This window comes from Cibotium barometz, chromosome 52, assembly GCF_041138505.1.
Source record: "Cibotium barometz isolate CiBa-2024 chromosome 52, ASM4113850v1, whole genome shotgun sequence".
NCBI classification, from domain to species: domain Eukaryota; kingdom Viridiplantae; phylum Streptophyta; class Polypodiopsida; order Cyatheales; family Cibotiaceae; genus Cibotium; species Cibotium barometz.
In genome coordinates this window covers 43,411,017-43,422,102 of record NC_141097.1, presented here as the reverse complement: position 1 = coordinate 43,422,102, position 11,086 = coordinate 43,411,017, and the positions used below count along the sequence as shown (strand labels likewise).

The 11,086-nt window shown below is 43.4% G+C and overlaps 1 protein-coding gene across 3 annotated transcripts; it reads right to left on the bottom strand.

Annotated features, from left to right (window-relative positions):
• Positions 1 to 6,595: 6,595 nt before the first annotated feature.
• On the bottom strand, positions 6,596 to 9,858 carry LOC147609155 (uncharacterized). 3 transcript variants are annotated; one of them, XM_086788315.1, is made up of 4 exons: positions 9,833 to 9,858; positions 9,601 to 9,666; positions 8,475 to 9,500; positions 6,596 to 8,396 (listed from the first exon to the last, which is right to left on the bottom strand). In XM_086788315.1, exons 1-4 carry the CDS (start codon positions 9,841 to 9,843, stop codon positions 6,800 to 6,802), a joined length of 2,700 nt encoding a protein of 899 aa, XP_086644441.1. In that variant the 5' UTR covers positions 9,844 to 9,858; the 3' UTR covers positions 6,596 to 6,799. The 3 variants fall into 3 exon arrangements, with proteins under 3 accessions (XP_086644441.1, XP_086644443.1, XP_086644442.1); XM_086788317.1 differs by having other exon boundaries at positions 9,632 to 9,666; positions 9,833 to 9,849; XM_086788316.1 differs by lacking the exon at positions 9,833 to 9,858 and having other exon boundaries at positions 9,632 to 9,740.
• Between the last annotated feature and the right edge of the window lie 1,228 nt (positions 9,859 to 11,086).

Sequence of the window (11,086 nt, the reverse complement as noted above, 5' to 3'; positions counted from 1 at the left end):
CCCGAGGACGTGCACGATTTAGGAAGGGGGGAATGTTCACTCACTCACGGGAACACGGATTATGGAAGGAGGCCGGAAGCAATTAATGCGAGAGAGCGGGATTGTAGCCATGGGAACATAAAGACGCACATAATTTTTTCATATTTTTTTGCCGAAGTGCAATGTAAATCGTTTTAGGCCAATGTGGGTTCTAAATGAGAGTTCTAAGTGTATTAAGCAAGGCTCACTTATGGGGTTGTCCGCCCATGTGTGAAAGAGACCTAGGGTTAGGGTTAGTGACATCTCTATAAAAGAGATGTTAGCTAAAGAAAGTGGACGTTTTTGGCCATTCTCATAAGCTATTGAGTGAAACTCTTGAGCTCTCAAGCTATGGCAACTCTCTAACTCTCTCTCTATTGTACTCTAATGAGCATCAAGCTCCAATGAGTATAGCTCCACTTCATTCTCGTAATCTGTTTTAGCATCATTGAAGTAGATTAATCTATGATTAGTTGAATGCTTCTTTCTTTCTCTTGTGTATGTTGCATGCTTGTAGTGTGTGTGTGTGTAGTCTCCATTGATGTAAGCTCTTGCCCACTTCATTGGCAATGAGTTATTCATGGATAGACTCTCTCTATGAGCTTGTGGGTTTGTGAATGTTACATTCTATGCTTGCTTAAGCTTGTGGATTAGTAGATGCACGCTTATGGGTTTACTAGCATTAGGGAAAGCTAAGATTTAATCAATGTTTGAATGGGATTAAGAGATTGCTATGCATTGCTTGTTCTCTTGATTAGTGTAGTGGGTTTAAGGAATTGAGAGATTGATTGAGGTGATTGAATGGTTGAATCGTCAAGTGGTGGTTCGTGTATGTGAGCTCTCCCGCAAGGGATAAGCCTTCATGCACTAATCGGGTCGAGTCCTCGGATTGACATTGTGTTTCTCAATACATTTGTTGATCGGTAGTACTCTATGAGCACTATATTGCACGGTAGAGAGAACCGCTCTACAATTCCCTCCATAGTCACATGCACGATAGGCTTCTCCTCATAATGGGGGCTTTACAAGTGTGCAACACAAAACCAAAGTAGGACAAGGTTGAGAGGTGGGCATTGAGTATACTAACATGCACATCCTTTCATAATGAAGGCCAATAGAAGTACCTCTCCACCACGAGCTCTATAGTAGCAATAATACCCCTATGTCCTGCCACTAGTGGGATATGAGACTCCTGCATGACTTTTTGTCGTAAGTCCTTGGTGACACAAAGTCATCAATCCATCATCAAAAATTCATCCTGAAGAGCATAATGATCCATAATGTGACTATGCTACAATTGAGAGTAAATCTCACCAAAGTCCTCATCACCAACATAAGCTTCTCGCATAAATTCTAAATCTTGATAATAGGCCTATGAGATAGCATGAATCTCGGGTGTTGTGGTCTACTTGCCTGATGTATGGACAATCAAAAGCTCCTTCTCATAGTAGATGAAAGCACTCCTTTTTGGGGAAAGGAGTTGCCTGCTCTCATATTCTATAACATGTCCTTTTTGTTGTAAAGTTGCTCCAATGTAGTCTCCCGAAGCATCACAATAAACCTCAAAGGGCTTCTTAAGGTCTGATATCACTAAAATTGGTCTTATAGTTAGATTCTCTTTCAAGATCTTGAAGGCTTTCTGTTGTGTATGTCCCCATCGAAAAACCACTTTTTTCTTTGTGTAAGATCCAACAAATCTTCGGACAAAATGCCGGTAATAAGAGCATATCTTGGAAAACTCCGCACATTATGAACGGCTTTCAACTCTAGCCAATTTTTTATGGCATCTACCTTTGTTGGATCCATTATGATCCCATCCTTTGATACTATGTGACCCATCTCCTCGCCTTACTTTGTGTTAATGAAGAACTTTTCCTCCCAAAGCTCCTTGAAGGCATGAACCAAACGCTCTCCACACCTAATCAAATGTTCGCAACTAAAAGTCTTCACTCATGATAGAAACTGAATCTATCTGTGTGGTTGACAAATATCTCTTGGCGATGTTCCCTCACATGAGATGTATTCTAGCGGCCCATGCTGCAAGAACACCACCTATATGTAGCTTGCATACATGACATATTCTAGAATCCCATACTACTAGAATGTCCCCAATACACAAGTGCATAACCATAAGCCATATATCTTCAACATAGAAGAGTCCTTTTCAAAACTATTCTCTTAGGATTCCATTTCCTCTTCATTTCCCTTTTTCTAGAGGTGGGTTCCTCATCTCTTGGTCCCTTTGTAAAGGGGGGTCTTTTTGCCCTTTGGTTCTTTTACCTTCTTGCTTGGATCCTCGAAAAAATTTGCAAAAGCCTTTTTGTTCTATCCATAGCCAAAAATATCTTGAGTTTGAGAAGATATTTCCAAATAAACTTTCCACTTTGAACTCTTCTCCGCTTTTGAGGCTTAGCCTTGTCTTTCAGCCATAAAACGTGTCTCATAACTTCGGGCAAGAGACTTAAGAACTCTAGATTTTTCCTCGCCTATCTTGCAATCCGTTCTTGGTTTTCTTTATGTGCTACTAAAGCCATTTGTTAAACATTTGCATCATCAGGCATTACATATAGAATGTACAGATCGAATGCCTCTTGCATCGGGGCACAAATCATTGCAGCACCTTTCTTTAAAAATCTTCTTGCATCTCGGACTCAAGGCTTCCCAAAGAAGCGATGGAATGCATTGAAGAAGACTTTTGCTTTGTTCAAATGCTCTAATTCAGGAGGGAATTCCTTAAAATTAGGTACAAAAGCCTTCCAAGAACACAGGTTTGGTAGGAGAATCTCCTTGCTGCAGACTATCCATGGCATGGATCAGCAAAAACCTTGCAACCAGCTCTCCCCTTTCCCCAGCAGATGCAATGCCATTCAGCAACAACGAATTCAATTGATGTAGTTGCTGCTGCATCAACTCTCTGTTTCTCCTTAAAGCAATTGCAGCTGCTTCATTTAAGGCAGGCTCAGGCAGAGAAGTGCAGAGCACATATTCCCTCGATGCCGAAACATGCAAGCATGCACTCATGTGCGAAGCCACAAGATCCTGCGCAGCTGAAGATTGAGGACAGACGTCCACTCCTATGCGACGGCCCAAAAGCACCAATGACATGTGCGGGGACCGTAACAGGTTATGACCTTCTTCTGAATTTATCAGAACACCCCCAAGAAGCTTGGTCTGTGCTAAGTGCAGAATCTCGCTCACCCACTCTTGTTTGGAAAACTTTTTGGCGGCCTACTCTCTCTGAACCAAATTTGTGGGGAAGCAATGGTGTCTAAGCTCGTGGAGGACGTGGATGCAGAGATGCGATCAAATGTTGGAAGTCTTGAAAAAGGTGCAAAGAGATTCCTGAGACCTCGAATAACTTTGAGACGGGGGATCATACCTGGACGATCAAATATGGAAATTCTTGGTATAGGTACGTTACACACAACCCGAAAGAACTATGAGACTGGGATCATACCTGGATGCAGGCGTGAAATTTGACACCCTTGATGTGGTGTCAATAAAAAGCACAAATGATCACCCGGCAAATCTGCGGATGCTCTCCTGAAAAGGATAAATGGAAGTTCTCCTTGGAACTCCCCTCCCATGTCAGCTTCAGGAGGCTGCAGAAGGGTTCGAGCTTCATCCAAGACAAACAAAAAGCAAACACCACGTGTAAGGGGAAATCGGCTCCACCCACTTGAGTGGGCCCCGGGTGTGTACGAAAAAAAAAAAAAAAAGCAAACACCGTTGCTTCTGAGAGATGTGGCGTGTCTAGCCATTGCTTCATTACATGCGTCTATCATACATTTCTTGCTGCATTCTGGTTGAATCCGAATCTGTGGAGTATACGATGATAACGCTTCATCTGATGATCTCTGAACAGATCCTCCTTGCTCGGGAAAGTGCCCTGTTCAGACAACCAATCAAAATATGCACGGAAAAGTGCATATGTATGCTCAACCTTTCTGATGTTCCTAAAGTGCCGGAGAATATCTGGGTCAGACCCGGGGTACCCGGCATGTTTAGGGCCCATCAAGCTCAAATAGAAGACCATCACTTGGTTAGGAGCCAAAGCAATCTCTCGGACAGCTCTCGATTTCCCCCAACCCCTTGACTGCACAATGGCCATGCAGGGGCCATATCAAGTCTTGCTGTCCTTGGACCAACTTGTGTAGCATTGATCTATGTAGTCGAGAAAATATGAAAGAATACTGCGGGCGGGATCTTGGTACTCTCCTTCGAATTCTTGACACAGCTGGTCCTCCTGCTGCTGCGGCTTCTTCACATCGACAACAGCAGCCTGCTTCCCAGCAGCACACTGTTTGAATACTTCCAACCACTTCCCTTCGTCAGGCACCCCCGACAATTCAGGAATCACTCTACAAGCTGCATCAACGAATTCCCCAAACAATGTGGGTGGTGTGTTGCTTTGTACAGCCTGCGTGAGAGCGGCCGCCATGGCCAATATATAAGCACGCCTTTCTCTGGCATCGGTGAAATCAGGAGAAGGTATTCGTTCCTTGAGCCTGGCATACTCTTCATCAATGAACCTTTGCAAATCTTCCATGCCTTCTCTGCGGTTTTTTTCTAGTTTCATTTCAATCGTTAGCTGCTTGCTCCATCCCTCACCTTGGAGTTGATCCTAGCTACTTTTGTGGGTAATTAACGAAGTGTGATCTATTCATTGCCTTCTCATAGTTGCAACCGCTGTGATGGTAGGCTAATGAACATATGCCTGGTTTCATAATGAAGCAATCACTTTCCTATGCTCTTTTCAAGAAACAATGAGCATATCCTGAGCCTCTGAGTTTCCCTGCATCTCCAAAGCTCTGATAGAAACTCAACACACATACCTTACATGAATGTATGCTCTTGTGTGTGTGTGTGTGTGTGTGTGTGCACGTGCACACGAGGGGTGTGTGTGTATGGGAGCATATATTGATACCAAGTTCTACACCCACTATTGGGCAGCGCTAATGATGATATTGAGGATGTCATAGTCTCTAGTCCATACTATGCATAATGGAGCTGCTAATGGTTATATAGTCTTGTGGATGACTACCATGAGTTTATAACTTGCACTTTCTTATAAGGTGAATTCAGGCATGTTCTTGGATTCATCTAGGTGTATACATGCTTTTACTAGTGCCACTCCACATGTTTTGTTTGTAGAAGAGGAGTTGTTGACTTGTGTAACTGTGTAAGTGTGTAAGTGTGTAACTTCCACCATTCGTTTCATCTGATAAGCTGCATGAAGACACCTAGTTTACCACATTTCCCAGGAAAGCTTAGGACAGCAGCCAATTTTCTTTGCAAACAACGACCCTTATCATTATGCAGTCAGTTGTTATAGTACGGCTAGAAAAAGTCTTTAGCCTTCATTTTTCTACATTTACAGTGTCTTCTCTTTACTCTCTACAATTTGTTCTCAAGCAATGTTCTCTTTGGCTGGTTGCTTCCCTCCTTCAATGTGGTTAAATGATGCAAAGAAAAAAAAAATCTAGTGTGATCAAAATCTCGTTTGTCGAGGATGCATATACATGCTCTTTTTCTTGGTCCAAGGCATAGATACCTTGGAATTTCTTAGAAAAATGTCATATTCTCTTCTTGCAATGCTTTATCTATATGACTCTCAAAATCTTCATAGCAAGCCTTCAAATATACAAGAAACCCCAAAAAAAACCTTTGAGTCCTTATTCAAAAGTCACAGAGACGTCCAAAGCTCACAAAAAAGAAGACTAGTCTACTGGGCTTTCAACCTGCTGACCCAAGTTCAAATCTTGATTTTTGGCCTCTTTTCTCTCTCTCTCTCTCTCTCTCTCTCTCTCTCTTCATCTGAGTACCTAAGGATAATTAGGTAGCATCCAATGAAAATAGAAAAAGCTCACACTTTGATACCAAATATAGCATAAATTGAGGATGCAAGACAAAGAAAACTTTTTTTATTATCTCAGGCAAACTGATGTGGGAATACACTATGTAGAGTATAACTAGGAATGATTCCCAAAAAAATGTTCTATCATGAACTCCTTAGGCTAGGCCTACTAGCATGAGCTCATCATTTTACCACTACCATTCTATTATGAGCTCCTTGGGTAGGTCTAATGGCTTGAACTCCACTATATTATGTTGCACCCATTTCCACTTTCCTTACGACCGGGGAGCACTCCTCATCAATGCAAGTAAGATACCTGATTTCATGCAATTCTCAGAAACTTAGGAATCCATTCAAGACATTAGTTGACTTGATTGAGGAATTTGAATCAGTGAATACATAGCATCAAATTGAAGGATCAGACACGCAAAAACCATCTAAGTTTTCTGTAGCAATGCACTTTTCGAGCATGTCTGCCCAACTGTACCCTACAGGTGAGTGGCATCTCCATCTACGCTCCACAACTCTTATCAATGGCCAGATCAAAAGCAGCTAACCAACCATGGAGAATAGTTGATGCATGCACAGCTTTGACAAACTTCTCAAAATATGCTCTATGCTTAATAAGCTCTACTTTCCCATGCTCTGCACATTTCTGGGTCCTGTATGTCAGATTCACAAATTTACAAACTTGATAGTCCCTCTCTCACCCCCCAAATGAGATGCAAAGACATATCAATATACAAGCGTAAACCAAAAACATATGTCACAACTGTAAATTTCATACAGATACATTAGCATATTGTAAAATGCCAACATTCGTCTGACAACATTCCAAAAATGTAGTGGCGGCGCTTCTTTCCGCTCTTGCCCAACACAATGCCACATCCTCTAATCTTAACCTTTGAAGATGGCCCTGGCTTGTCACTCACCCTGGCGGCGCTTCCTTCCACTCACCCTTTTGGTCGGAGGGGAGGGGGGACTTTTCCTTCCACTCACCCTTTTGGTCGGAGGGGAGGGGGGATTCATTAAGCCCCCATCCCTGCCATACAACGCCACAGGAGGGGTAATCCCGGGAGGGTTGTCCAACACAATGCCATATGCTCTAATCTCAACCTTTGAAGATGGCCCTGAAGATGGCCCTGGCTTGTCAACCTTGACCTCTGGATAAACAGTAGATAATATGCTTTGCAGTGCTTTTGTTTCTCTCACTGTGTCTTTGTCTGTCACCATTTGCCTATATGCTGGATTCCTTTTTTCTGCTTCGTTTTCTGCATGCATGATGGTAATGGGATCCGGCGATTGACAAAGTAGGGCTTGTATGATCTCATGTAAATCCTCCGGGACGGAAACCATGTCGAGGCCCTCTAAAACAAAAACCTCCTTCATCATTGGAGATTTGCTTTCACCCCCACCTTCATCATGTGCTTTCTTTCCTTTTTTTCTTTTCCTTTTTTCATCTTCTTTGTTTTGTGTTGTACTATCTACTCCCAGATGTAGCACCATCAACACAGCCGGCAGGACCTCATCTGCACCTGCTACAGCTATTTTCCTCTGATAAGCACGCATGTGATCCACAGTTTCAGAAATCCCATGGACATTCTTCCAATTTTTGACTTGCACTCCCAGGCATCCAATACAATTATCATTGTCAACATTATACTCTCCTTTATCATCAGGCATTACATATAGAATGTACAGATCGAATGCCTCTTGCATCGGAGCACAAATCATTGCAGCACCTTTCTTTACAAATCTTCTTGCATCTCGAACTGAAGGCTTCCCAAAGAAGCGATGGAATGCATTGAAGAAGACTTTTGCTTTGTTCAAATGCTCTAATCCAGGTGGGAATTCCTTAAAATTAGGTACAAAAGCCTTCAACAAATTTTCCAAGAACACAGGTTTGGTAGGAGAATCTCCTTGCTGCAGACTATCCATGGCATGGATCAGCAAAAACCTTGCAACCAGCTCTCCCCTTTCCCCAGCAGATGCAATGCCATTCAGCAACAACGAATTCAATTGACGTAGTTGCTGCTGCATCAACTCTCTGTTTCTCCTTAAAGCAATTGCAGCTGCTTCATTTAAGGCAGGCTCAGGCAGAGAAGTGCAGAGCACATATTCCCTCGATGCCGAAACATGCAAGCATGCACTCATGTGCGAAGCCACAAGATCCTGCGCAGCTGAAGATTGAGGACAGACGTCCACTCCTATGCGACGGCCCAAAAGCACCAATGACATGTGCGGGGACCGTAATAGGTTATGACCTTCTTCTGAATCTATCAGAACACCCCCAAGAAGCTTGGTCTGTGCTAAGTGCAGAATCTCTCTCACCCACTCTTCTTTGGAAAAAATTTTGGCAGCCCAAAGTGGCCTGCCCTGTCTGAACCAAATTTGTGGGGAAGCGATGGTGTCTAAGCTTATGGAGGACATGGATGCAGAGATGAGATCAAATGTTGGTAGTCTTGAAAAAGGTGCAAAGAGATTCCTCAGACCTCGAACAACTTTGAGACTGGGGTCATACCTGGACGATCAAATATGGAAATTCTTGGTATAGGTACGTTACACACAACCCGAAAGAACTCTGAGACTAGGATCATACCTGGATGCAGGCGTGAAATTTGACACCCTTGATGTGGTGTCAATAAAAACCACAAATGATCGCCCCGTTGTTGGCAAATCTGCGGATGCTCTCCTGAAAAGGATAAATGGAAATTCTCCTTGGAACTCCCCTCCCATGTCAGCTTCAGGAGGCTGCAGAAGGGTTCGAGCTTCATCCAAGACAAACAAAAAGCAAACACCGTTGCTTCTGAGAGATGTGGCGTGTCTAGCCATTGCTTCATTACATGCGTCTATCATACATTTCTTGCTGCATTCTGGTTGAGTCCGAATCTTTGGAAGTATACGATGATAATGCTTCATCTGATGATCTCTGAACAGATCCTCCTTGCTTGGGAAAGTGCCCTGCTCAGACAACCAATCAAAACATGCACGGAAAAGTGCATATGCATGCTCAACCTTTCTGATGTTCCTAAAGTGCCGGAGAATATCTGGGTCAGACCCGGGGTACCCGGCGTGTTTAGGGTCCATCAAGCTAAAATAAAAAACCATTACTTGGTTAGGAGCCAAAGCAATCTCTCGGACAGCTCTCGATTTCCCCCAACCACTTGACTGCACAATGGCCGTGCAGGGGGCATACCAAGTCTTGCTGTTCTCGGACCAACTTGTGTAGCATTGATCTATGTAGTCCAGAAAATATGAAAGAATACTGCCGGCAGGATCTTGGTACTCTCCTTCGAATTCTTGACACAGCTGGTCCTCCGGCTGCTGCTGCTTCCCAGGAACACACTGTTTGAAGATTTTCAACCACTTCCCTTCGTCAGGCACCCCCGACAATTCAGGCATCGCTCTAGAAACTGCACCAAGGAATTCCTCAAACACTGTGAGTGGTGCGATGCCTTTTACAGCCATCGCGAGAGCGTGCGCCATGGTAAATGTATAAGAATGCTTTTCCATCTTATCGGTGAAATTAGGAGAAGGTATTCGTTCCTTGAGCCTGGCATACTCTTCATCAATGCACATTTGGAAATATTCTATGGCAATCTCTTCCCAATCTTCCATGCCTTCTCTGCGGTTTTACAACAGGAAAACAATAGCACCCTTCCGTACACACACACACACACACACACAGCGAGCAGAGCACGCTAATCATGAAAACGCCTGCTTACCCAAACGCTAATCGTGAAAAAGCCTGCTTACCCGCATTCCTGTGGATCCATTCGCGACTCGCGAGCTTGGGATAAAAAAGAACTTCTGTCTTTTAGGGTATTTACAGACCGCCTAAGGGTGTCACATGTGGGCACTCCAAAAGTGCCTTGTGCACTCTTGAATGGGCGTGTCACATGTGGGCACTCCAAAAGTGCCTTGTGCACTCTTGAATGGGCGTATCTCATTATACACCAACTGCCCATGCTTGCGTTTATTAAAAAAGTGATTGCATATGCATGGGCGTCCCCTTTACATGCCGCCCTTTACGCAACCTGCATCTCTACCAGTCTGTTAACCTGCGTATACATGCAACATGTAAAGAGCCTGAGTCAATGCATGCCTAGAGAGTTGGGGACTCGAACCCCACCACCACAGTTATTGTGGCTACACCTTGCTCTCTTCGAGAGGAGGGGAGCGGATGAACTAGATTTATCTTACCCCCTCCCCTCCTCCCATCTACAAAAAAGAATGAGAATCAGTAGTCATATGAGATTTAAAAACCAAATAAACATGCTAATAAAATAATCCACCTAATGTTTGGGAGGTATTTTATAAAGCTTACAAAATATGATGTCTTAGAGATAAACAAAATACCAACATTGTGTCCAAAGTCATAACATCCAAGCACTATTGCATCTCCTACTCACTATTGTCACTCATCAGCCGAGTCATGATCACCAAATACAATTCTCACATTTGTCCTCTCTCTCTCTTTAAACATAACTCTAGCAAGATTGTCTCTCCTTTGTGCGCCCCCAACCTAGGATGAATCAGACGGTGCTGTTTCTGATGATTGTGCCCTCTGCACAACCGATGAGGTCTCGGTCTGCACCAAAGCTGTAACCTTAGCAAGACCCACTTGCAGCCCAAACTGAATTATTGGATCCAAAGCCAATGCATCATTGTTTGCTCTCTCCACCTCTGCTTGTGCCTCTCGAACCCAACCCTCATCAAATGAATCTCCATGCACAATGCACATGTTATGAAGGACCAAACAAGTGCTAACCATCTTTAACACATTCTGCAATACCGCTCAGGGGATAATCCATCTTTACTTCCTTTAAATGGAGGAAGCATCCAAAACCTTGCAGGGTAAGGACAATCATTAAGTAAACAATAATTGCCTAAGCTGTTTGATTCACACCTCTGTCCTAGATCACTTCTTTGGAATACATTCCAATCATGCATAGAACCTGCCCAACCAATGTCATAATCCCAAACCAAGCAGTTAGAAGCAATGGTCATCTGCAAAATTATAGAATGAAACCCCTTCCAATTAAAGTAGTCCTCATGGTGCACATGAGGGGCAATAATTGGAACATGGCTACCATCCACTGCACCAATGACAAACGGAATGCCATGTATTGCCTGAAATCCTTCAGCCATGATACGCATCCTATTTAAAGAAGGTCATTCAATGTATAGGTCATGAAGACCTAATGTGGA

Coding starts and splice junctions, on each gene's coding strand:
- LOC147609155 (XM_086788315.1), bottom strand. Junction 9,501..9,600: donor TTTTCACGATTAGCGTTTGG/GTAAGCAGGCGT, acceptor GTAAAACCGCAG/AGAAGGCATGGAAGATTGGG. Junction 8,397..8,474: donor AATTTCACGCCTGCATCCAG/GTATGATCCTAG, acceptor TTGATCGTCCAG/GTATGACCCCAGTCTCAAAG.